Below are 25881 nucleotides of genomic sequence, written 5' to 3'. Positions count from 1 at the left end.
GTCCAAAGTTTGGGGGGGGGGGGGTTCCCGAGGTGCTGCCCCTCCCCCAGGCACTTTTAGGGGGTCTCTGTTGATTTGGGGGGGGTCCCGAGGGTCCTCCCCCCCCCAACCCCCCTTTTGGGGTCACCCTATTAATTTGGGGGGGGGTCCCAAGCTCCTCCCCCCCCCCAACCCCCTTTTGGGGTCACCCTATTAATTTGGGGGGGGTCCCGAGGGTCCTTCACCCCAAAACCCCAATTAGGGGGGGGGTCCCGAGCTCCTTTCCCCCCCCCTCACCCCCCTTTTAGGATCACCCTATTAATTTGGGGGGGGTCCCAAGCTCCTCCCCCAACCCCTTTTGGGGTCTCCCAATTAATTTGGGGGGGGTCCCCAAGGGTCCTTCCCCCCAAAACCCAATTTAAGGGGGGGTCCCTATTAATTTGGGGGGGGTCCCGAGGGTCCTTCACCCCCAAACCACAATTTGGGGGGGGTCCCGAGCTCCTTCCCCCCTCACCCCCCTTTTAGGGTCACCCTATTAATTTGGGGGGGGTCCCAAGCTCCTCCCCCAACCCCTTTTAGGGTCTCCCAATTAATTTGGGGGGGGTCCCCGAGGGTCCTTCACCCCAAAACCCCAATTAGGGGGGGGTCCCGAGCTCCTTTCCCCCCCCCTCACCCCCCTTTTAGGGTCACCCTATTAATTTGGGGGGGGTCCCGAGGGTCCTTCACCCCAAAACCCCAATTTGGGGGGGGTCCCGAGCTCCTTTCCCCCCCACCACCCCCCTTTTGGGGTCACCCTATTAATTTGGAGGGGGGTCCCAAGCTCCTCCCCCAACCCCTTTTAGGGTCTCCCAATTAATTTGGGGGGGGGTCCCCGAGGGTCCTTCACCCCAAAACCCAATTTAAGGGGGGGTCCCTATTAATTTGGGGGGGGTCCCGGGGGTCCTTCACCCCAAAACCCCAATTTGGGGGGGGTCCCGAGCTCCTCCCCCCCCCCCCCTTTTAGGGTCACCCTATTAATTAGGAGAGGAACCCAAATCCACCCCCCCCCTCCACCCCCCTTTTAGGGTCCCCCTTCCCCCCCCCTGAACCCCAACCCCCCCCGAAAAAATTTAACCCTTTCCCTTCCACCCCCCGCCCCCACCCCCCTCAAAAATTTAACCCTTTCCCTTCCAGCCCTCCTCCTAACGGTGCCCCCCCCCGCTGTGAGATTGGGATTGCCGCCATCGCCGCCATCGCCCTAAGATGGCCGCCGTCGGCGCTCGCCTTCCTCCTCCTCCTCCTCTTCCTCCCCGGGGGGCTCCTTCGGGGCCCTCCCCCCCCGGCGCCCGCCTCCCCTCGGCCGACCGCCAGCGCGCTCCCGGCGCCTTCGCCTGCCCGGCGTGCCCCAAACTTTGCGGCGACGCCGCGGCCTTGCGCGCCCACCTCCGCGTTCACCGGGGGGCGACGGCGCCGCCGGCGCCACCGCGCCCCGGCATCGCCGAACGCTCTTACCGGTGCGAGGCGTGCGGCAAGACCTACCGCCACTCGGGGAGCTTGATCAACCACAAGCGGACGCACCAAACGGGCGATTTCGGCTGCGGGTTCTGCGCCAAGAGGTTCGCCAACTTGGGGGCGCTCAAGGGGCACCTCCGCGGGCACCGGCACCGGGCGGCGGCGGCGGCGGCGGAGACGACGGCGGCGCCGGTCGGGATCTTCCAGTGTTCGTTGTGTCCCGAGGAGTTCGGCGCGTTGGCGGCGCTCCGGGAGCATTTTGGGCGTCACCGGTGGCCGGCGGAAGAAGAGGAGGAAGAGGAGGAGGAGGAGGAAGAGGAGGTGGCCTTCCTCTGCGCCGTCTGCGGCGGGGCCTTCGCCGGTGAGGCCGATTTGGCGCGGCACCACGGCGAGGAGCACGGCGAAGCGGCAGCGCCAGAGGAGCGGGCGGCGTGGCACATCTGCGGGCGGTGCGGGCAGCCCTTCGGCGACATGGAGAGCCTGCGGGAGCACCGGCGCGAGGAAGAGGAGGAGGAGGAAGAGGAGGAAGAAGAGGCCGAGAGGAGGCCGTACTCCTGCGGCATCTGCGGCAAGACCTACCGGCACGGCGGCAGCCTGGTCAACCACCGGCAGACCCACCAAACCGGCGTCTTCCCCTGCGCCGTCTGCTCGCGGCGCTACGCCAGCATGGCCGCCTACCGCAACCACCTCCGCAACCGCCCGCGCTGCAAAGCCGGGGCGGCGCCGGCAGCTCCCGGCGCCGAGGAGGACGAGGGCAGCGGGACGAAGGCAGCGGCGCGGCCCTACCGCTGCGAGGAGTGCGGCCGGAGCTACAAGCATGCCGGCAGCCTGGTGAACCACCGGCAGAGCCACGCCACGGGCTCGTTCCGCTGCGGCGCCTGCCCCAAGGCTTTCGGCAACTTGATGGCCTTCAAGAACCACCGGCGGAGCCACGGCGAGCGGCGGTGGCGGCGGCGCGGCGCGGGCCGGCAAGGTTCTGGCCGCCTGCGCCGGCAGCTGCTCGGCCGCCAGCGGCTGCGGCCGGCCGCGGACGGCGCCAGCGAGGAGGGGTTGGCGTCACCGGCGGCGTTAAAGTTGGGGGAAGAGCCTCCAGTAGACCTCAACTCAACGGTGATGGCGTTGGAGGACTCTTCGGCATCACCAACGGCGTTAAAGATGGAGGAAGAGCCTCCAGTAGACTTCAACTCGACGGTGGCGGCATTGGAGGACTCTTCGGCATCACCGACGGCGTTAAAGATGGGGGAAGAGCGTCCAGTAGACCTCAACTCAACGGTGATGGCGTTGGAGGACTCTTCGGCATCATCAATGCCATTCAAGATGGAGGAGGAGCCTCCAAAACACCAAAACCCAACGGTGACAGCGTTGGAGGACGTTTTGGTGTCGCCGACACCGTTAAAGATGGAGGAAGAGCCTCCAGAAGACCTCAACCCAACGGTGATGGTGTCAGAAGACATTTTGGTGTCACCAACACTGTTAAAGATGGGGGAAGAGGCTCCAGTAGACCTCAACTCAATGGTGACGGTGTTGGAGGACTCTTCAGCGTCATCAATGCCATTCAAGATGGAGGAAGAGCCTCCAAAACACCAGAATCCAACGGTGATGACGTTGGAGGACTCTTTGGCAACGCCGACGGCGTTAAAGATGGAGGAAGAGCCTCCAGAAGACCAAAACCCAATGGTGACGGCGTTGGAGGACTCTTCGGTGTCACCAGTGCCATTAAAGATGGAAGAAGAGCCTCCAGTAGACCTCAACTCAACGGTGACGGCGTTGGAGGACTCTTCGGCATCACCAATGCCGTTCAAGATGAAGAGCCTCCAAAACACCAGAACCCAACGGTGATGGCGTTGGAGGACTCTTTGGCGTCACCAATGGCGTTAAAGATAGAGGAAGAGCCTCCAGAACACCAAAACGCACCGGTGACGGTGTTGGAGGACTCTTCGGCGTCACCAGTGCCATTAAAGATGGAAGAAGAGTCTCCAGTAGACCTCAACTCAACGGTGACGGCGTTGGAGGACTCTTCAGCATCACCAACGCCGTTCAAGATGAAGAGCCTCCAAAACACCAGAACCCAACGGTGACAGCGTTGGAGGACATTTTGGTGTCGCTGACACCGTTAAAGATGGAGGAAGAGCCTCCAGTAGACCTCAACTCAACGGTGACGGCGTTGGAGGACTCTTCGGCATCACCAACGCCCTTCAAGATGAAGAGCCTCCAAAACACCAGAACCCAACGGTGACAGCGTTGGAGGACGTTTTGGTGTTGCCGACACCGTTAAAGATGGAGGAAGAGCCTCCAGTAGACCTCAACTCAACAGTGCCAGCATTGGAGGACTCTTCGGCGTTGCCAATGCCATTAAAGATGGAAGAAGAGCCTCCAGTAGACCTCAACTCAACGGTGACGGCGTTGGAGGACTCTTCAGCGTCACCGACAGCGTTAAAGATGGAGGAAGAGGCTCCAAAACACCAAAACCCAATGATGACGGCATTGGAGGAATCTTCGATGTCACCAATGCCATTAAAGATGGAAGAAGAGCCTCGAGAAGACCAAAACCCAACGGTGACGGCGTTGGAGGACTCTTCGGCATTGCCAACGCCGTTAAAGATAGGGGAAGAGCCTCCAGTAGACTTCAACTCAACGGTGGTGGCGTTGGAGGACTCTTCGGCACCGCCGACAGCGTTAAAGATGGAGGAAGAGCCTCCAAAACACCAAAACCCAACGATGACGGCATTGGAGGAATCTTCGGTGTCACCAATGCCATTAAAGATGGAAGAAGAGCCTCCAGTAGACCACAACTCAACAGTGACGGTGTTGGAGGACTCTTCGGCATCACCGACGCCATTCAAGATAGAGGAAGAGCCTCCAGTAGACCTCAACCAAACGTTGATGGCGTTGGAGGACTCTTCGGCGTCGCCAACGGCGTTAAAGATGGAAGAAGAGCCTCCAAAACTCACTGGTGACGGCGTCGGAAGACATTTTGGTGTCACCAACGCTATTAAAGATGGAAGAAGAGCCTCCAGTAGACCTCAACTCAACGTTGATGGCGTTGTAGGACTCTTTGGTGTTGCCAGTGCCATTAAAGATGGAGGAAGAGCCTCCAGTAGACCTCAACTCAACGGTGATGGCATCGGAAGACATTTTGGTGTCACCGACACCATTAAAGATGGAAGAAGAGCCTGCAGTAGACCTCAACTCAACGGTGATGGTGTCGGAAGACATTTTGGTGTGACTGACACCGTTAAAGATGGAAGAAGAGTCTCCAGTAGACCTCAACCCAACGTTGATGGCGTTGGAGGACTCTTCGGCATTGCCAACGCCATTAAAGATGGAGGAAGAGCCTCCAGTAGACCTCAACCCAATGGTGCCGGCCTTGGAGGACTCCTCGGCACCCCAACCGTCTTTCTCGGCGCTCCCGGCGTCTCCCGGCCCCCTCCTGGCACCGGTGACGGCGTCGGGGACCCCGGGGGGAGGTTTGGGGTCACCCCAAATCCTTGGCGGCGCCCCAAAGCGCGTTGCCGGGGGGGCGTCCCCCCCCCACGGTGTCCACGGGGGTTCCCGGCCCCTCCGGCACCGTCGCATTGCCCCCCGGCGGCGCCGAGAGGGACGGGGGACGGTGTCGGGGTGCGGGGAGGGGGGGGTGTGTCTCCCCCGGCATTAAATTTGGGTTGTTTTGGAGCGTTTCGGGGGGATTTTCTGCCGGGCAGTGGCAAAAGAGGGCTGGGGGGCCCTAAATGGGGCTGGGGGGGGGCTAAATGGGTCCCGAATTGGGTTCGGGACCCCCAAAATGGGGCTGGGGACCCCAAAATGGGGCTGGGGGGCCCTAAATGGGTCCCAAATTGGGTTTGGGACCCCCAAAATGGGGCCAGGCAGCCCTAAATGTGCAATTAATTGGGGTCAGGACCCCCAAAATGGGGCTGGGAAGCCCCAAAATGGGGCTGGGGACCCCTAAATGTGCAATGAATTGGGGTCAGGACCCCCAAAATGGGGCTGGGGGGCCCTAAATGGGACCCGAATTGGGGTCAGGACCCCAAAATGGGGCTGGGGGCCCCAAAATGGGACTGGGGGGCCCTAAATGGGTCCCAGATTGGGTTCAGGACCCCCAAAATGGGGCTGGGAACTCCAAAATGGGGCTGGGGGGCCCTAAATGGGTCCCGAATTGGGTTCAGGACCCCCAAAATGGGGCTGGGGATCCCAAAATGGTGCTGGGGGGCCCTAAATGGGTCCCAAATTGGGGTCAGGACCCCCAAAATGGGGCCGGGGGGCCCTAAATGTGCAATTAATTGGGGTCAGGACCCCCAAAATGGGGCTGGGAAGCCCCGAAATGGGGCTGGGGACCCTAAATGTGCCCTGATATGGGTTTGGGACCCCCAAAATGGGGCTGGGGACCCCCAAATGTTCCCTAAAGGGGTCTGGGGACCCCCGAATGTGCTCTGAATGGGGCTGGAGACCCTGAAATGGGGTCGGGGATCCCAAAGGTCCCCCAAATGGGGTCTACGGACCCTAAGATGGGACCAGGCCCCCCCCAAAGATAATTCAAATCCTATAGAAAAACCAAAAAGAGGCCGGGGGGGAGGGGCTGCAGACCACCACCACTTTATTGCTCCGTCTCCCCCCCCCCCCCCCCCCCAGCCTCACCCCCCCCCAAAAAAAAGAGGGGTTCAGGCATCGCCGGAACCTTCCCAGGTATCAGGGTCCTGAGGGGTCTGGGGGTGCTGCCAGGTATCGGGGTCCCCGGGTTCCTCCAGGGGCTCGGGGCGATCCCAAAAAGCGGGGACCCCCCCCGCAGTGGGGTCCTGCGGGGGCAGCCCTGTGGCGTTGGGGGGCTCGGGGGGCTCCCGGTCACCTGAGTCCTCCGAGGGTTTGGGGTCTTGCGAAGGTTTGGGGTCCTCCACGGGTTTGGGGGAGCCTCGATTATTGGGGTCTTCAGTAGGGTTGAGGTTCTCCACGGGTTTGGGGGAACCCCGAACATTGGGGTCTTCAGTAGGGTTGAGGTCCTCCACGGGTTTCGGGGAGCCTCGATTATTGGGGTCTTCAGTAGGGTTGAGGTCCTCCACGGGTTTCGGGGAGCCTCGATTATTGGGGTCTTCAGTAGGGTTGAGGTCTTCTTTGGGTTTGGGGGAACCCCGAACATTGGGGTCTTCAGAAGGTTTGGGGTTCTCCACGGGTTTGGGGGAACCCCGAACATTGGGGTCTTCAGTAGGGTTGAGGTCTTCTACGGGTTTGGGGGAGCCTTGAACATTGGGGTCCTCAACGGGTTTAGGGGAGCCTCGAATATTGGGGTCTTCAGTAGGGTTGGGGTCTTCAGGAGGTTTGGGGTTTTCAGTAGGGTTGAGGTCCTCCATGGGTTTGGGGGAGCCTCGAACATTGGGGTCTTCAGAAGGTTTGGGGTTTTCAGAAGGTTTGGGGTCCTCCACGGGTTTGGGGGAACCCCGAACATTGGGGTCTTCAGAAGGTTTGGGGTTTTCAGAAGGTTTGGGGTCCTCCACGGGTTTGGGGGAGCCTCGAACATTGGGGTCCTCCGGGGGCTGCGGTGTCCCCCAAAAGCTGGGGTCGTCGGGTTCCTCGGCCTCTTTGGGGTCGGGGGGCGTCTCGGCGAAGTAGGCCTCGCGGGTGATGCCGGCGATCCAGCGCTCGTAGAGGTGGGCGGCGGTGAAAAGGGGGGGGCCCCCCTCGGCGCAACCCCCCCCGGTGGCCGTCCCCGCCAGGAACCAGATCCCCCGTTCCTCGCAGGCCAGCGGGGAGCCCGGGTCCGGCTGTAGGGAAACCCCAAAAGCGACCCCAAAAGAGGCGGCGATGAGCGAAAAGGGCCAAAATCCCATAAAATGGGACCTAGGAATCTCAAAAGCCCCAAAAGTGACCCCAAAAGCACTACCAATGAACCAAAAGTCCCAAAATCCCATAAAATGAGAACTAGGAATCCCAAAAGTGACCCCAAAAGCGACCCCAAAAGAGGCAGCGATGAGCCAAAAGGGCCAAAATCCCATAAAATGGGACCTAGGAATCCCAAAAGTGACCCCAAAAGCCCCAAAAGCGACCCCCAAAAGAGGCAGCGATGAGCCAAAAGGGCCAAAATCCCATAAAATGGGAGCTAGGAATCCCAAAAGCCCCAAAAGTGACCCCCAAAGCACTACCAATGAACCGAAAGTCCCAAAATCCCATAAAATGAGAACTAGGAATCCCAAAAGCAACCCCAAAAGCGACCCCAAAAGAGGCAGCGATGAGCCAAAAGGGCCAAAATCCCATAAAATGGGAGCTAGGAATCCCAAAAGCCCCAAAAGTGACACCAAAAGAGGCAGCAATGAGCCAAATGGGGCAAAATCCCATAAAATGGGACCTAGAAATCCCAAAAGTGACCCCAAAAGCCCCAAAAGCAACCCCAAAAGAGGCAGCGATGAGCCAAAAATCCCGAAATCCCAAAAAATGTGATCTAAGAACCCCAAAAGCGACCCCAAAAGTGACCCCAAAGCCCCAGTGATGAGCCAAAAGGCCCAAAATCCCACAAAATAGGAACTAGGAACCCCCAAAATGACCCCAAAAGCCTCAGCAGTGACCCAAAAGCCCCATTAGTGACCCAAAAGCACCCAAATCCCCCCCAAAATGGGACCTAGGGACCCCAAAAGGGACCCCAAAAGCCCCAATAGTGACCCAAAAGTCCCCAAACCCCCCCCAAAATGGGACCTAGGGACCCCAAAAGTGACCCCAAAAGCCCCCAGGGACCCCCAAAAGACCCCAAAGGGGACCCCAGGAGGGACACGGGGACCCCAAAAGGGACCCCAAAAGGGACAGAGGGACCCCAAAAGGCCCCCGGGACCCCCAAAAGACCCCAAAAGGGACCCCAGGAGGGACACGGGGACCCCAAAAGGGACCCCAAAAGGGACAGGGGACCCCAAAACCCCCCAAAAGACCCCAAAAGGGACCTCAGGAGGGGACATGGGGACCCCAGGAGGGACAGAGGGTACATTGGGAGGGACACGGGGACCCCAAAAGGGACACGGGGACCCCAAAAGGCCCCGGGGACCCCCAAAAGGGACCCCAGGAGGGACACAGACACCCCAAAAGGGACCCCAAAAGGGACCTCAGGAGGGGACACTGGGAGGGACACGGGGACCCCAAAAGGGACATGGGGACCCCAAAAGGGACGGAGGGACCCCAAAAAGCCCCCGGGACCCCCAAAAGACCCCAAAAGGGACCCCAAAAGGCCCCCGGGACCCCCAAAACCCCAAAAGGGACCCCGAAAGGGCCCTCACCTGGCAGGCGCTGGTGCCGTTGGGGACGGTGACGCCGAAGGTGTCCTCCACGGAGTCCCCAACGTCCCCACGGGGCGCGGGGGACTCGAGCGGCGTCACCTCCACGCTGCCCAGCTCCTCGGGGACGGCCGGGCCTGGGGACATCGGGGACATCGGGGGCGTTGGGGACATCGGGGGCGTTGGGGGCGTTGGGGACATCAGGGACATTGGGGGCATTGGGGGACATTTGGGGACATCGGGGGCGTTGGGGACATCGGGGGTGTTGGGGACATTTGGGGACATGGGAGGAATTGGGGACATTGGAGGCGTTGGGGATATTTGGGGACATTGGGGACATTGGGGACATTTCGGGACATCGGGAACATTTGGGGACATTTGGGACATTTGGGGACATTTGGGGACATTGGGGGCATTGGGGGCATTGGGGACATTGGGGACATTTGGGGACATTTGGGGCGTTGGGGACATTTGGGGACATCGGGGACATTTGGGGACACCGGGGGTGTTGGGGATGTTGGGGGACATTTGGGGATCATTGGGGTCACCGGGATTGGGGCCATCGGGGTTACCAGGATCGGGGCCATTGGGGTCACTGGGAACGGAGTCATCGGGATCGGGATCATTGGGGTCATCGGGATCGGGACTATTGGGGTCACCGGGATTGGGGCCATTGGGGTCACTGGCATTGGGATCATTGGGGTCACCGGGAACGGGATCATTGGGGTCATCGGGAACGGGATCATTGGGGTCACTGGGAACGGGGCCATTGGGGTCACCGGGATCGGGATCATTGAGGTCAACGGGATCATTGGGGTCATTGGGGTCATTGGGATCGGGGCCATTGGGGTCACCGGGATCGGGGCCATTGGGGTCATCGGGATTGGGATCATTGGGGTCACCGGGATCGGGATCATTGGGATCATCAGGATCGGGGCCATTGGGGTCACCGGGAACGGGATCATTGAGGTCACCGGGATCGGGGCCATTGGGGTCACCGGGATCGGGGCCATTGGGGTCATCGGGATTGGGATCATTGGGATCATCAGGATCGGGGCCATTGGGGTCACCGGGAACGGGATCATTGAGGTCACCGGGATCGGGGCCATTGGGATCAACGGGATCATTGGGGTCATTGGGGTCATTGGGATCGGGGCCATTGGGGTCACCAGGAACGGGGCCATTGGGGTCACCGGGAACGGGATCATTGGGGTCACTGGGATCGGGATCATTGCGGTCACTGGGATCGGGATCATCGGGGTCATTGGGATCAGGGCCATTGGGGTCATCGGGATTGGGATCATTGGGGTCACCGGGATCGGGATCATTGGGATCATCAGGATCGGGGCCATTGGGGTCACCGGGAACGGGATCATCGGGGTCATTGGGATCGGGATCATTGGGGACATCGGGATCGGGGCCATTGGGGTCACCGGGATCGGGATCATTGAGGTCACCGGGAACGGGATCATTGGGGTCATCGGGATCGCGGTCATTGGGATCGGGATCATCGGGGTTACCGGGATCGGGATCATCGGGGTCACCGGGAATGGGATCATTGGGGTCACTGGGATCGAGATCATTGGGGTCATCGGGATCGGGGCCATTGGGGTCACCGGGAACAGGATCATTGGGGTCATTGGGATCGGGGCCATTGGGGTCATCGGGATCGGGATCATTGGGGTCACTGGGAACGGGACTATTGGGGTCATCGGGATCGGGATCATTGGGGACACCAGGATTGGGATCATTGGGGTCATTGGGATCGGGGCCATTGGGGTCATTGGGATCGGGATCATTGGGGTCATCGGGAATGGGATCTTTGGGGTCACCGGGGTCAGGGCCATCGGGGTCACCAGGAACGGGATCATTGGGGTTGTCGGGAATGGGATCATTGGGGTCATTGGGGTCGGGGCCATTGGGGTCACAGGGAACGGGATCATTGGGGTCAACGGGATCATTGGGGTCATTGGGGTCATTGGGATCGGGGCCATTGGGGTCACCGGGAACGGGGCCATTGGGGTCACCGGGAACGGGATCATTGGGGTCACTGGGATCGGGGCCATTGGGGTCGCCGGGAACGGGATCATCGGGGCCATTGGGGTCATCGGGATCGGGATCATCGGGGTCATTGTGATCGGGGCCATTGGGGACCCCGTTGGGGACCCCGTAGGGGGGGACACTCACTTTTAGGGCCGAGCAGGGCCCAGCAGCGGGTTCCGGGGGGTCTCCGGTGGTTCCTATAGGGCAGGCAGAGGGGGCGCAGCGCCGGCCCCAATACCAGACCCCGCTCGAGCCGTAATAGGGCCAGGTCCCGGCCCCGGCCCGGCCCCACATAGGCCCCGTGTAGGGTCAGGCGGGCGCCCGCCCGCGCCTCCGACCCCGCAACCGTCGCCCGCCAGGCCTCGGCTGCCTGGCGCCTGAAATGGGGGGGGGATATAGGGTCAGGGGGGCGGGGGGGCGGCCCTAAAAGGGGATAGGGGGCCCTAAAAGGGAGGGGGGAACCCTAAAAGGGAGGGGGGGGATATAGGGTCAGGGGGGCGGGGGGGCGCCCCTAAAAGGGGATAGGGGGCCCTAAAAGGGAGGGGGGGGCCCTAAAAGGGAGGGGGGGACCCTAAAAACCTTGGGCCTCAATGGGATCTCTATAGGGTCTCAATGGGATTTGGCGGTTTCCGTAGGTTCTTTATGGGGTTTTGGGGTCTCTATAGGGCCTCGTTTTGGGGTTTTCATAGGGTCTCTATGGGGTCTCCATAGGGTCTCTATGGGGTTTGGGGGTTTCCATGGGTTCTCAATGGGGTTTTGGGGTCTCTATAGGGCCTCAAGGGGGTTTCCGTAGGTTCTCTATGGGGTTTTGGGGTTTCCATAGGGTTTCTATGGGGTTTTGGGGTTTTCATAGGGTCTCTATGGGGTCTCCATAGGGTCTCTATGGGGTTTTGGGGTCTGCATAGGGTCTGTATGGGGTTTGGGGCTTTCCATAGGGTTTCTATGGGGTTTGGGGGTTTCCATGGGTTCTCAATGGGGTTTCTGTAAGTTCTCAATGGGGTTTTGGGGTTTTCATAGGATCTCAATGGGGTCTCCACAGGGTCTGTATGGGGTTTTGGGGTCTCCATAGGGTCTCTATGGGGTTTTGGGGTCTCCATAGGGTCTCTGTGGGGTGTTGGGTTCTCCATAGGGTCTAAATGGGGTTTTGGGGTCTCCGTAGGGTCTCTATGGGGTCTCCATAGGGTCTCTATGGGGTTTTGGGGTCTCCATAGGTTCTCTATTGCGTTTTAGGGTTTTCATAGGGTTGCTATGGGGTTTTGGGGTTTTCATAGGTTTTCTATGGGATTTGGGGGTTTTCATAGGTTTTCTACAGGATTTTGGGGTTTTCAGGGGGTCTCGAAGGGGTTTTGGGGTCGGGACCCCCGCGGCACTCACCCTATAAAGCAGCGGGCGGCCGTCAGCACCCAGCTCTCGGCCACCAGGGCCCCCCCGCAGCGGTGCAGCCCCCCGAAAGCCAGGCTGACGAACCAGGGCCACCCCGCCCCGCTCGGGGGGGGCGCCAGGGGGGGGCCCCCCTGCATCCCGCAACCTGTAGGGTCGGGGGGAAAAAGGATTAGGGGCGGGAGCGGGGTCGGATAATGGGGTCCCCCCACCCCATTATTGGGGTCCAAAGGGGGAATCAATGGGGTTTTGGGGTCCCCGTGGGGTTTTAATAGGGTTTGGGGTGCCCCCACCCTATTGTTGGGGGCCAAAGGGGGGGGGATTAAGGGGGTTTAGGGTTCCCCAACGCATTTATTGGGGTCAAATGGGGGGTTTATAGGGTTTTGGGGTTCCCCGTGGGGTCTCAATGGGGTTTGGGGTGTTCCCACCCTATTGTTGGGGGCCAAACGGGGGGGGATTAAGGGGGTTTTGGGGTCCCCATGGGGTCTCAATGGGGTTTGGGGTTCCCTCACCCCATTATTGGGGTCCAAAGGGGGAATCAGTGGGGTTTTGGGGGTCCCCATGGGGTTTTAATAGGGTTTGGGGTGCCCCCACCCTATTATTGGGGTCCAAAGGGGGAATCAGTGGGGTTTTGGGGGTCCCCATGGGGTTTTAATAGGGTTTGGGGTGCCCTCACCCTATTATTGGGGGCCAAGGGGGGGGGATTAAGGGGGTCTTGGGGTCCCCATGGGGTTTTAATAGGGTTTGGGGTTCCCTCACCCCATTATTGGGGTCTGAATGGGGTCTCAATAGGGTTTTGGGGTTCCCTCACCCCATTATTGGGGCCCAAAGGGGGAATCAAGGGGGTTTTGGGGTTCCCCATGAGGTTTTAATAGGGTTTGGGGTTCCCGCACCCTATTATTGGGGGCCAAAAGGGGGGGGGATTAAGGGGTTTAGGGTTCCCCAACGCATTTAGTGGGGTCGAATGGGGGGTTTATAGGGTTTTGGGGTCCCCCGTGGGGTCTCGATGGGGTTTGGGGGTCCCGTGGGGTTTTAATAGGGTTTGGGGTTCCCCCACCCCATTATAGGGATCCTAAGGGGGGGGAATCAATGGGATTTAGGGTCTCCCACCCCATTATTGGGGTCCAAAGGGGGAATCAAGGGGGTTTTGGGGTCCCCGTGGGGTTTTAATAGGGTTTGGGGTTCCCTCGCCCTATTATTGGGGGCCAAAAGGGGGGGGATTAAGGGGGTTTAGGGTTCCCCAACGCATTTATTGGGGTCAAACGGGGGGTTTATAGGGTTTTGGGGTCCCCGTGGGGTCTCAATGGGGTTTGGGGGTCCCCGTGGGGTTTTAATAGGGTTTGGGGTGCCCTCACCCTATTATTGGGGGCCAAAGGGGGGGGATTAAGGGGGTTTTGGGGTTCCCCATGGGGTTTTAATAGGGTTTGGGGTGCCCCCACCCTATTGTTGGGGGCCAAACCCGGGGGGATCAATGGGGTTTTGGGGTCCCCCGTGGGGTTTTAATAGGGTTTGGGGTGCCCCCACCCCATTATTGGGGTCCAAAGGGGGAATCAGTGGGGTTTTGGGGTCCCCATGGGGTTTTAATAGGGTTTGGGGTTCCCTCACCCCATTATTGGGGTCTGAATGGGGTCTCAATAGGGTTTTGGGGTTCCCTCACCCCATTATTGGGGTCCAAAGGGGGAATCAATGGGGTTTTGGGGTCCCCGTGGGGTTTTAATAGGGTTTGGGGTTCCCTCACCCTATTATTGGGGGCCAAAAGGGGGGGGATTAAGGGGGTTTAGGGTTCCCCAACGCATTTATTGGGGTCAAACGGGGGGTTTATAGGGTTTTGGGGTCCCCGTGGGGTCTCAATGGGGTTTGGGGGTCCCCGTTGGGTTTTAATAGGGTTTGGGGTGCCCCTACCCTATTGTTGGGGGCCAAACGGGGGGGGGATCAGTGGGGTTTTGGGATCCCCGTGGGGTTTTAATAGGGTTTGGGGTGCCCTCACCCCATTATTAGGATCCAAACGGGATCTCAACGGGGTTTTGGCTCCCCCGCCCCATTATTGGGGTCCAAAGGGATTTATAGGATTTTTGCATAGGATTTATAGGATTTTTTTATAGGATTTATGGGATTTTTTCATAGGATTTATAGGATTTTTTTAATAGGATTTATAGGATTTTAAATAGGATTTATAGGATTTTTTATAGGATTTATCGAATTTTTTCATAGGATTTATAGGATTTTTTCATGGGATTTATAGGATTTTTTTATAGGATTTATAGGATTTTTTCATAGGATTTTTTCACAGGATTTATAGGATTTTTTATAGGATTTATAGGATTTTTTAAAGGATTTGTAGGATTTTTTCATAGGATTTATAGGATTTTTATAGGATTTATAGGATTTTTTCATAGGATTTTTTCATAGGATTTATAGGATTTTTATAGGATTTATAGGATTTTTTTATAGGATTTTTTCACAGGATTTATAGGATTTTTTATAGGATTTATAGGATTTTTTAAAGGATTTGTAGGATTTTTTCATAGGATTTATAGGATTTTTATAGGATTTATAGGATTTTTTCATAGGATTTTTTCATAGGATTTATAGGATTTTTATAGGATTTATAGGATTTTTTTATAGGATTTTTTCATAGGATTTATAGGATTTTTTATACGATTTATAGGATTTTTTAAAGGATTTGTAGGATTTTTTCATAGGATTTATAGGATTTTTATAGGATTTATAGGATTTTTTCATAGGATTTTTTTATAGGATTTATAGGATTTTTATAGGATTTTTTCATAGGATTTATAGGATTTTTTCATAGGATTTATAGGATTTTTTCATAGGATTTTTTCATAGGATTTATAGGATTTTTTTATACGATTTTTTTACAGGATTTTTTATAGGATTTTTTTATAGGATTTTAAATAGGATTTAGGTACCCCCCCAAAAAAACCCGCCCCCGTTTCCCTTCCTAATAGGATTTCCCCCCTCCCCACCCCCCAAACCCTTTTGGGGGTCCCCCCCACCCCCGACCCCAATACCCCCCGCCCCCCCCGCCCCCCCAAACCCAACTCACCCAGGCACTTGCCGTCCTCCAGGCCGGGGGGGGGCGGCGGGGGTGGCGGGGGGAAGGCGGCGGGGGGGACGTGGTTCCGGAGCCACCCGGCGTGGGCCGCGAGCCCCGTGGCCAGCACCGGCCCGTTGGGGCGGGCGCAGCCCACGGCGAAGCTCAGCACCCCCGCCTGCACCCAGCGGCCCCCCGAAAAGCAGGCCAGGGGGCCCCCCGAGTCCGCCTGGGGGGGGGGGAGAGACCCTATAGGTTGGTTGGGGGGACCCTATAGACCCCCCCCCAGATCTGTCTATAGGGGGCGAGACCCTATAGGTTGGTTGTGGGGACCCTATAGGCCCCCCTGATACGACTGGGGGGGGGCAGACCCTATAGGTTGGTCGTGGGGACCCTAAAACCCTCCTGAATTTGCCTGGGGGGGAGATCCCTATAGGGACCCCATAGATCCCCCGATCTGACTATGGGGCAGGAGACCCTATAGGTTGGTTGTCGGGACCCTATAGACCCCCCCCATATGACTACGGGTGGACAGACCCTATAGATAGGTTATGGGGACCCTAAAACCCTCCTGAATTTGTCGGGGGGGGGGGGGGAGATCCCTATAGGGACCCTATAGATCCCCCCAATCTGAGTATGGGGCAGGAGACCCTATAGGTTGGTTGTGGGGACCCTATAGGCCCCCCTGATATGACTATGGGGGGGGGCAGATCCCATAGGTTGGTCGTGGGGACCCTAAAACCCTCCTGAATTTTTCGGGGGGCTGGAGACCCTATAGATTGGTTGTGGGGACCCTATAGACCCCCCCTCCAGATCTGTCTGTAGGGGGCGAGACCCTATAGGTTGGTTGTGGGGACCCTATAGGCCCCCCTGATACAACTGGGGGGGGGGGCAGACCCTATAGGTTGGTCGTGGGGTCCCTAAAACCCTCCTGAATTTGTCTGGGGGGGGGAGATCCCTATAGGGACCCTATAGACCCCCCCTATATGACTATGGGGCAGAAGACCCTATAGAGAGCTTGTAGGAATCCTATAGACCTCCCAGTCTGCTAATGGGGGGGCAGACCCTATAGGTTGGTTGTGGGGACCCTATAGAACCCCTAAGCTGCTAATGGGGGGGGGGAGACCCTATAGGTTGGTTATGGGGACCCTATAGACCCCCCTGATATGACTGGGGGGAGGCAGACCCTATAGGTTGGTTGTGGGGACCCTAAAACCCTCCTGAACCTGTCGGGGGGGGGGGACACCCTATAGGTTGATTGTAGGGACCCTATAGATCCCTGGGCCTGACCCTATTCTCCTCACCCCAGTGTCCCCAAGACCCCCGATGTCCCCAAGACCCCAAATGTCCCCGATGTCCCCCCCACCCCCAACGTCCCCAACGCCCCCAATGTCCCCCCCAAATGTCCCCACCACCCCGACGTCCCCAAGACCCCGATGTCCCCAACGACCCCAATGTCCCCAATGTCCCCAACACCCCAATGTCCCCAATGTCCCCAACACCCCCCAAATGTCCCCAATGTCCCCAATGTCCCCAATGTCCCCAACACCCCAATGTCCCCAATGTCCCCAATGTCCCCAACGTCCCCAGCACCCCCACATCCCCGATGCCCCCAAAGTCCCCAAACGTCCCCAAACGTCCCCAACACCCTCGGTGTCCCCAACGCCCCCGATGTCCCCAAAACCCTCGGTGTCCCCAACACTCCCACCGCCCCCCGATGTCCCCACCGCCCCCGCCACCCCGATGTCCCCAATGTCCCCAAACGTCCCCAAATGTCCCCAACACCCTCGGTGTCCCCAACGCCCCCGATGTCCCCACCGCCCCCGCCACCCCGATGTCCCCAAACGTCCCCAAACATCCCCAACACCCTCGGTGTCCCCAACACTCCCAACGCACCCAATGTCCCCAAACGTCCCCAAACGTTCCCAACACCCTCGGTGTCCCCAATGTCCCCAACGCCCCCGACGTCCCCACCACCCCCGCCACCCCGATGTCCCCGACGTCCCCGACGTCCCCGATGTCCCCCCCCCTGCCGTGTCCCCTCCCCCCGGCACCTGGCAGGCCCCGCGGCCGCCCTCCTTGCTGCCGGCGCACACCATGCCGGGCCGCGCCGGGCGGGCCAGGTCGCGGCGCCGCAGGTTGGAGTAGAGGCAGTTGCAGGTGGGGGCGCTCAGGAGGTCCAAGGAGACCTTCTGCAGGGGGGCCCCCGCCGGCAGGGACACTGCGGGACAAAGGGAGGGGGGTTGGGGGGGGTGGGGGAGGGGTGGGGGGGGAGGGGCATCGTGGCGGGGACGTCGCCGTGGGGGGGGGGGATGTCACCGCGGGGAGGAAGCGGCGCGGAGTTTTTCCGTTGCGGAGAACCTCTGCCGTGGAGATCGTCCGTCGTGGGGATCCACCACCATGGGGATCGTCCACCATGGAGATCGTCCACCATGGAGATCGTCCACCATGGAGATCCTCTACCATGGAGATCATCCATCATGGGGATCAACCACCACGGAGATCTTCCGTCATGGAGAACCTCTACCATGGAGAACATCTACCATGGAGATCGTCCATCATGGGGATCCACCACCATGGAGGTCTTCCATTGTGGAGAACCTCTACCGTGGAGATCTTCCATCATGGGGATCCACCACCATGGGGATCCACCACCATGGGGATCCACCACCATGGGGATCGTCCATCATGGGGATCTTCCATCATGGAGATCATCCATCATGGGGATCCACCACCATGGGGTTCGTCCATCATGGGGATCCACCACCATGGGGATCGTCCATCATGGAGATCCACCACCATGGAGATCCTCCATCATGGAGAAACTAACATGGAGAACCTCTAACATAGAGATCGTCCATCATGGGGATCAACCATCATGGAGGTCTTCCATTGTGGAGAACCTCTACTGTGGAGATCGTCCATCATGGGGATCAACCACCATGGAGATCTTCCGTCATGGAGAACCTCTACTGTGGAGATCGTCCATCATGGGGATCAACCACCATGGAGATCTTCCGTCATGGAGAACCTCTACCATGGAGAACCTCTACCATGGAGATCGTCCATCATGGGGATCAACCATCATGGAGATCGTCCATCATGGAGATTGTCCACCACGGAGACTGTCCACCATGGAGATCGTCCACCATGGAGATCTTCCATCATGGAGATCCACCACCGTGGGGTTCGTCCATCATGGGGATCAACCACCATGGAGACCGTCCACCATGGAGACTGTCCACCATGGAGATCGTCCATCATGGGGATCCACCACCATGGGGATCTTCCATCATGGAGAACCTCTACCATGGAGATCTTCCATCATGGAGCTCCTCCATCACGGGGATCCACCACCATGAGCTGCCATCACCCCTAGCTCCCAGATGATCGGGAACCCCCCGTGGACACCCCAAAGATCAGGAACCCCCCCATGGACACCCCAACGATCAGGAATCCCGATCAGGAACCCCCTGTGGAGACCCCAATGATCAGGAACCTCCCCATGGACACCCCAACGATCAGGAATCCCGATCAGGAACCCCCTGTGGAGACCCCAACGGTCAGGAACCCCCTGGTGGACACCCCAAAGATCAGGAACCCCAATCAGGAAACCCCCACGGAGACCCCAGTGATGAGGAACCCCCTGGTGGAGACCCCAACGATCAGGAACCCCGATCAGGAACCCCCTGTGGAGACCCTAATAGTCAGGAACCCCCCCATGGACACCCCAACGATCAGGAACCCTGGTCAGGAACCCCCCCCATGGCCACCCCAAAGATCAGGAACCCCAATCAGGAACCCCCTGGTGGAGACACCAACAATCAGGACTCCCCCCGTAGAAACCCACCACCACAAGCACCCACATGCTGAGGAACCGCCTGTGGAGCGCCCCCCCCCCCCCGCCACGAGTTCCACCCCCTCCCCCCCCCCCCCCGTGGCCCCCGGCGGCCTCCTGATAGCCCCCTGGTGGCCCCCGGCTCACCGTTCTCGGCCACGTTGCCCCAGCCAGTGAGCCAGCACGGCGTGCCGAAGGCGAAGGGGTAGCGGGGTTGCGGCAAGCAGATGGTGCCCACGCGGGGGCCCAGGGCCACTGGGGTCTCCAGGCGGGCCAGCGCCAGGTCGTGGCCCCCTTCCACCTGCCGGTAGTCCTCGTGGACCACCACCTCGGCCACCGGCCGCTCCTGGCCGCCGGGCTCGTGAAGCCGGAGCCGGCCCACCACCGCCGTCCAGGCCCTGGGTTCCGCGCGGCTCCCGTTGGGCCTGGGGGGGGGGGGGGGAGGGGGGGCAGGGGGGTGTGCCGACGGCGTCTAGGTGACCCAACTCGGGTTCTAGGTGACCCAATCCGGGTTCAAGGTGACCCAACCCAGGCTCTAGGTGCCCCAGGGGGGTTGTAGGTGTGCCCCAAGGGGGTTCTAGGTGCCCCCCCCAAGAGGATCTGGGTGTCCCTATGGGTCGTGGGTGGCCCAACCCAGGTTCTACATGTCCCAACCAGGTTCTAGGTGCCCCAACCCAGGTTCTAGGTGCCCCCCCCCCCCCCAAGAGGATCTGAGTGTCCCTATGGGTTGTGGGTGGCCAGACATGGGTCGAGGGCCCTCAGCCGGGTTCTCGGTGACCCAACCCGGGTTCTAGGAGCCCCAACCCAGGTTCTAGGTGACCCAAGGGGGTTCTAGGTGCCCCCTGCCAAGAGGATCTGGGTGTCCCAATGAGTCGTGGGTGCCCCAACTCAGGTTCTAAGTGTCCCAACCAGGTTCTGGGTGCCCCTATGAGGATCTAGGTGGCCCGATGGGGTTCTGGGTGGCCTAATGGGGTTCTGAGTGGCCCAGTGTGGTTCTGGATGGCCCAATGAGGGTTTCTGGGGCCCTAATGGGGTTCTAGGTGGTCTAATGGGGGTCGGGGGGCCCAGTGGGGTTTTGGGGGGCCCAATGAGGATCTAGGTGGCCCAATGGGGTTCTGGATAGCCCAATGGGGTTCTGGGTGGCCTAATGGGGTTCTAAGTGACCTAATGGGGTTCTGGATGGCCCAATAGGGAGTCTGGGTGGCCCAATGGGGTTCTAGATGACCTAATAGGGTTCTGGGTGGCCCAATGGGAGGTCTGGGTGGCCCAATGGGGTTCTGGGTGGCCCAACGGGGTTTCGGGGGTCCCAATGGGGTTCTGGGTGGCCTAATGGGGTTCTAAGTGACCTAATAGGGTTCTGGGTGGCCCAATGGCAGGTCTGGGTTGCCCAATGGGGGGTCTGGGTGGCCCAATGGGGTTCCGGGTGGTCCAGTGGGCGTTCTGAGTGGCCCAATGAGAGTCTAGGTGGCCTAACGGGGTTCTGGATAGCCCAATGGGGTTCTGAGGGGGCCCAATGAGGATCTAGGTGGCCTAACGGGGTTCTGGGTAGCCCAACGGGGTTCTGGGTGGCCCAACGCACCCTCCCCCGGGGGTCACCACCCCCCCACCCTGCCTCCCACCCCCCCACACCCCCCCCCGCCCCCGGCATCTCCCCGGGACTCACCCCTGGAAGCAGTGGGCGGCCGAGAGCACCCACTGGGGGGCGATGAGGGTGCCCCCGCAGAAATGCTGCCCCTGCAGCTGGAGGCTCACCTGCCAGGGCCACTCGCCGGGCCGGGCGGCCGCGCCCCCAACCACGCGGCCCAGCTCCCGCTGCTGCCCGCACTCGAGCTCTGCGCCCAGCACCCATCAGCCCGGGCGTCAGGGTGCCTGCGTCCCCCTTCTCCTCCCCCCCACCCTTCCCCCCCCCAAAAAAAAGGGGGACACCCGCCCGGCGTTGCGTCACCCAACCCCCAACCCCGATTTCGTCGTCCCCGGGGGGGTTGTTGCGACACCGGGCCAGGAAAAGTTGCACCAGCACCATGGGGTTGGGTGCTCGGGGTGCCCGGATGCTTAATTCCGCCCCCCCCTCGTGCAAGGATGGCACCCTTGGGTGCTCCCCCACCCCCCAAAAATGGCACCGGGATATTTGGGTGCCCCCCCAGCTCCCCCTTCAAGGATGGCGCCCGGGTCCCGTGGGTGACACAGGGAGCCCCGCACCCAGGTCGTGTCGTGTCCCCCCCCCCCCCAAAAAAAAATAGGGTCCCTCTTCCAGGTGGGGGAGGGCAGGGAAAGGGGAGCGGCCAATGGGAAAGGGCAGGGTCCTCATGAATATGCAAGAGCTCATTTGCATGCGGCTTACCTGCTGCGGAGGGAGCCGCTGCAGCCGAAATTTCATCTGCTGGGGGGGGGGGGGAATAGGGGAAATGGGGGGGGAATAGGGGAAAAAGGGGGGAAATAGGGGAAAAAGGGGGGAAATTGGGGGAGAAGAGGGGAAATAGGGATGAGGAGCTGTGGGGGGAACCCAAGCAGGACCCCCCCCCAAACCGCCCCTGGGGGACCCAAGCGTGCGGGTGCCCCCCCAGCCAGGTGGCCAGCCCCACCCTGCCCCACCCCGGGCGCTGGGGCTCATTTTTGGGGTTGAGACGTCCTCGCTTCCCGTAGGACCGGTCGGGCGGGCCGTCCGGGTGGCCCCGACGCTCCATGTCCATCCCCCTGGGGACATTTTAGGGTCCCTTTCGTCCTTTCGGGTCCCCTTTCGTCCTTTCGGGTCCCCTTTTGTCCCTTTGGGTCCCCCTTTTGGACCTTTTGGGGTCCCCCGGGGTCCTCGGTGGGGACAGACATTCTATTGGGGTGACCCTCACGTATCGGGGTTCCCCCCCTCGTGCGACCCCCTTGTCGTGTCCCCCCCAAATTTGGGGACACCTGCATCCCCCCCCCCACCAGCATCACTCACGCGCTAGCAGCAGGAGGAGGAGGAGGGTGGCGGCGTGTTGAGGCGTGTTGAAGCGTGTCGAGGCGTGTCGAGGCATGGCGGCCCCCCCGGGGGTGACCCGTGTGCCGCCGTGGCCGTCTGTCCCCGTCCCGTGGCCGTCCCGTGGCCGTCTGTCCCCGTGGCCGTGGCCGTCTGTCCGCGTCCTGGGCACGGATCCGGTTTTAACGCCTGCCGGTGGAGGAAGGGGAAAAAGGGGGGAGGGGGGGGAAGGGAAGGAAAAGAGGGGGGGTGAGTGTGTTGGGGTGCCCGGGGGGGGCATTACTCACCCCCCCCAACACTTCGACACGCCCAGCGTGGGAGGGGAGTGGTTGTCCGGTGTCCCTTCCCCCCCAAAAAAAGGGGAGACGGGTTTTGGGGTGTCCCCCCCCCGAAAAAAGGGGACCCAGATGTGCCCTTTTCAAGGGGTAAAGGGGTTGGGGTGTGCCCCCCCCCCAAAAGGGACTCAGGTATTGGGGTGCCCCCCCTAAACCCCCCAAAGGGGACCCAGGTATTGGGGTGCCCCCCCTGAACCCCCCAAAAGGGGACCCGGGTTTTGGGGTGTCCCCCCCAAAGGGGGACCCAGATGTCCCCTTTCAAGGGACCCAATTAGTGGGGTTCCCCCCCTTAAAACCCCCCCAAAATGGGACCCAGGTATTGGGGTGCCCCCCCTTAAAACCCCCCAAAAATGGACCCAGGTATTGGGGTGCCCCCCTTAACCCCCCTCCCAAAATGGACTCAGGTATAGGGGTGCCCCCCAAAATGGGACCCAATTAATGGGGTGCCCCCCGTTAAACCCCCCAAAATGGGACCCAGGTATTGGGGTGCCGCCCCCCACCCCCCCATTTACAACCTCATTAATATGCACACCCCAATTTGCATACACCAGCTCCCCCCCACCCCATCCTCTACGGGGAGGGGGGGAAGGACTACATCTCCCAGCATCCCCCGCGGCCGTTTCCGGCGGGGAGGGGGGGTGCGCGCGCACGATGGCGGCGCGCGCGGTGCTGTGCGCGGCGGGCTTGGCCCTGTCCCTGTACGCCCTGCACGTGGAGCGCGCCCACGCGCGGGACCCCACGTACCGGGCCGCGTGCGACCTGGGCCCCGCCGTGTCGTGCACGCGCGTGTTCGCCTCCAGGTGCACCGGGAGGGGGGGGCAGGGGGGGTAAGGGGGGGGGGTCGGGGTGTTGCATTGCACCGGGGGGGGAGTTTGGGGGGGGGGGGGGGATTTGCAGCGGGGTGGGGTTGCAATGGGGGTGCGTTGCACGGGGGGTTGCATTGCACGGGGGGGGGTTGCATTGCAATGGGAAACTTGGGTTGCAGTGCACGGGGGGGGGGGGGGGTTGCTTGCACGGGGGGTTGCGTTGCACCAGGGTTTGTGTTGCACCAGGGGAGTTGGGTTGCGTTGCGCTGGGGGGTTGCATTGCACGGGGGGGGGGTGGGGGGGTTGCTTTGCACCAGGGGTTGCATTGCATCGGGGTTTGCGTGCACAGGGCAATTTGGGTAACTTGCACCAGGGGGTTGCATTGCAAAGGGTTTGCATTGCACGAGGGTTTGCATTGCACTCTGGGTTGCATTGCACCAGGGCTTTGCATTGCAACAGGAGTTGCATGCACTGGGGGAGTTGGGTTGCAATGCAGCAGGGTTTGCATGCACGGGGGGCTGCATTGCAACAGGGGCTGCATTGCACGGAGGGAGTTGGGTTGCAATGCAGCAGGGTTTGCATGCACGGGGGGCTGCATTGCAACAGGGGCTGCATTGCACGGGGGGTTGGGTTGCAATGCAGCAGGGTTTGCATGCACGGGGGGTTGCATTGCAACAGGGGCTGCATTACATGGGGGGAGGTGGGTTGCAATGCAGCAGGGTTTGCATGCACAGGGGTTGCACTGCACGGGGGAGTTGGGTTGCATTGCACAGGGGTTTGCATGCACAGGGGGTTGCATTGCAGCAGGGGTTGCATTGCACGGGGGAGTTGGGCTGCAATGCAGCAGGCTTTGCATGCACGGGGGGCTGCATTGCAACAGGGGCTGCATTGCACGGGGGAGTTGGGTTGCAATACAGCAGGGTTTGCATGCATGGGGGTTTGCATGCACGGGGGTTTGCATTGCACCACGGGCTACATTGCACAGGGGGAGTTGGGTTGCAATGCAGCAGGGGATTGCATGCACGGGGGTTGCATTGCAACAGGGGTTGCATTGCACGGGGGGAATCGGGTTGCATTGCACAGGGGTTTGCATGCACGGGGGGGGGGGTGTTGCAACGCAGCAGGGCTTGCATTGCACCGGGGGGGGGGGGGGTGTTGCTTTGCCCCGGGGTTTTGCACGCGGGGGCTTTGCGCTGCCCCCCGGGGCCGAAGGTCGTTTGCTTTGCACCCGTTGCTCAACGCCCCCCCCAAGCTGCTCTGCACCGGAAGTTGCGTTGGTGGGGGGGGGGGGGGAGGCGCGGGTAAACAGCGCCACGTGGCGGGGGGCGGGGCTTGGGGGCGGGGCTTAGGGGCGGTGGGCGGGGCTTGTTGGGGGCGGGGCTTGTTGGGGGCGGGGCTAACGGTGTCCCCGCCCCCCCCCCCGGCAGGTGGGGCCGCGGGCTGGGGCTGGTGGAGGGGCTGCTGGGCCGGGACAGCGCGGCCAACGTCCCCAACAGCGCCGTCGGGCTGCTCTTCTACCTGCTGCAGGGGCTGCTGGGTACGCTGGGGCCCCCCCTATAGGGCCCCCTCCCCCCCTATAGGGCCCCCTCCCCTATATAAGTCCGTCCCTTCCCGTATAGCCCCCCCCCCCCCCCATATAGGTCTGTCCCCTATGTAGGTCCATACCTCCTCCCCTTTATGTCCCCCCTCCCTCTATAGGTCTGTCCCCTTTCTTATATGTCCATCCCACCATTCCCTATAGGTGTCCCCGCCTGCCATCCCCTATAGGTGTGTTCCCCTCCCCCCAATCCCTTATAGACCCCCCCCAATCCCTTATAGACCCCCCCCAATCCCCTATAGACCCCCCCCAATCCCCTATAGACCCCCCCCAAAATCCCCCCCCCCCTATCCCCTATAGGTGTGTTTCCTTTCCCCCAGTCCCCTATAGGTGCCCCCCCCCCCAATCCCCTATAGATCCCCCTCCCCCCAAATCCCTATAGGTCTGTCCCCCTCCCTTATATGTGCCCCCTCCCCTATAGCTCCGTCCCCTTCCCCCATATAGGCCCGTCCCCTCCCCTATAGGTCTGTACCCCCTCCATAATCCCCCTCCCCTATAGCTTCCCCCTCCCCTACATAGGCCTGTCCCTCTCCCCTATAGCTCCCCCCCCTCCCCTATATTAAGTCCCCTTTCCCCTATAGCTCCCCCCCAATCCCCTATAGCTCCCCCTTCCCCTATATTAAGTCCCCCAATCCCCTATAGCACCCCCCGAATCCCCTATAGCTTCCCCTATATTAAGTCCCCATTCCCCTATAGCTCCCTCCCCAATCCCCTATAGCTCCCCCTTCCCCTATATTAAGTCCCCCTTCCCCTATAGCCACCCCCCAATCCCCTATGTTTAAGTCCCCCTTCCCCTATAGCTCCCCCCGCAATCCCCTATAGCTCCCCTCCCAATCCCCTATAGCTCCCCCTTCCCCTATAGTAAGTCCCCCTTCCCCTATAGCTCCACCCCAATCCCCTATAGCTCCCCCTTCCCCTGTATTAAGTCCCCCTTCCCCTATAGCTCCCCCCAAATCCCCTATAGCTCCCCTTTCCTCTCTATTAAGTCCCCCTTCCCCTATATTAAGTCCCCCTTCCCCTATAGCTCCCCCCCAATCCCCTATAGCTCCCCCTTCCCCTATAGCTCCCCCTTCCCCTATAGCTCCCCCTTCCCCTATAGCTCCCCCCCAATCCCCTATAGGTCCCCCTTCCCCTATATTTCCCCTATATTAAGTCCCCCTTCC

At 60.4% G+C, this 25881-nt stretch overlaps 3 protein-coding genes across 5 annotated transcripts; 2 read left to right on the top strand and 1 right to left on the bottom strand.

The window, feature by feature from the left end:
- The first annotated feature begins 1117 nt into the window (after nt 1-1117).
- Nucleotides 1118-3446, top strand: ZNF646 (zinc finger protein 646). The gene has a single exon (XM_083814941.1). The coding sequence runs from the start codon at nt 1222-1224 to the stop codon at nt 3307-3309; it is 2088 nt and encodes a 695-aa protein (XP_083671067.1). The 5' UTR covers nt 1118-1221; the 3' UTR covers nt 3310-3446.
- A 2591-nt stretch (nt 3447-6037) lies between these two features.
- LOC310888332 (serine protease 53-like) lies at nt 6038-22483 on the bottom strand. 3 transcript variants are annotated; one of them, XM_083814940.1, is made up of 11 exons: nt 21963-22483; nt 21369-21407; nt 20691-20859; nt 19175-19452; nt 17244-17410; nt 15202-15418; nt 12129-12282; nt 10899-11131; nt 8715-8848; nt 6896-7220; nt 6038-6697 (listed from the first exon to the last, which is right to left on the bottom strand). In XM_083814940.1, the coding sequence occupies exons 1-11, from the start codon at nt 22258-22260 to the stop codon at nt 6126-6128; spliced, it is 2586 nt and encodes an 861-aa protein (XP_083671066.1). In that variant the 5' UTR covers nt 22261-22483; the 3' UTR covers nt 6038-6125. The 3 variants fall into 3 exon arrangements, with proteins under 3 accessions (XP_083671066.1, XP_083671065.1, XP_083671064.1); XM_083814939.1 differs by having other exon boundaries at nt 6038-7220; nt 21369-21404; nt 21963-22480; XM_083814938.1 differs by having other exon boundaries at nt 6038-7220; nt 21963-22479.
- A 438-nt stretch (nt 22484-22921) lies between these two features.
- Nucleotides 22922-24696, top strand: VKORC1 (vitamin K epoxide reductase complex subunit 1). The gene is made up of 2 exons (XM_083815019.1): nt 22922-23115; nt 24549-24696. Exons 1-2 carry the CDS (start codon nt 22967-22969, stop codon nt 24679-24681), a joined length of 282 nt encoding a protein of 93 aa, XP_083671145.1. The 5' UTR covers nt 22922-22966; the 3' UTR covers nt 24682-24696.
- Nucleotides 24697-25881: the final 1185 nt, after the last annotated feature.

Source organism: Anser anser (genome assembly GCF_964211835.1).
Source record: "Anser anser genome assembly, chromosome: 34".
Classification (NCBI taxonomy): Eukaryota; Metazoa; Chordata; class Aves; order Anseriformes; family Anatidae; genus Anser; species Anser anser.
The sequence above is the reverse complement of the archived record's forward strand: the minus strand, read 5'-3'. Positions and strand labels throughout refer to the sequence as shown.

Coding starts and splice junctions, on each gene's coding strand:
- LOC310888332 (XM_083814938.1), bottom strand. CDS start 22,260: ATGCCCCCCCCGGGCACCCCAACACACTCACCCCCCCTCTTTTCCTTC. Junction 20,860..21,368: donor AGCGGCTCCCTCCGCAGCAG/GTAAGCCGCATG, acceptor TGCTGGGCGCAG/AGCTCGAGTGCGGGCAGCAG. Junction 11,132..12,128: donor GCCGCCCGCTGCTTTATAGG/GTGAGTGCCGCG, acceptor CCCCCATTTCAG/GCGCCAGGCAGCCGAGGCCT.
- ZNF646 (XM_083814941.1), top strand. CDS start 1,222: ATGGCCGCCGTCGGCGCTCGCCTTCCTCCTCCTCCTCCTCTTCCTCCC.
- VKORC1 (XM_083815019.1), top strand. CDS start 22,967: ATGGCGGCGCGCGCGGTGCTGTGCGCGGCGGGCTTGGCCCTGTCCCTG. Junction 23,116..24,548: donor ACGCGCGTGTTCGCCTCCAG/GTGCACCGGGAG, acceptor CCCCCCCGGCAG/GTGGGGCCGCGGGCTGGGGC.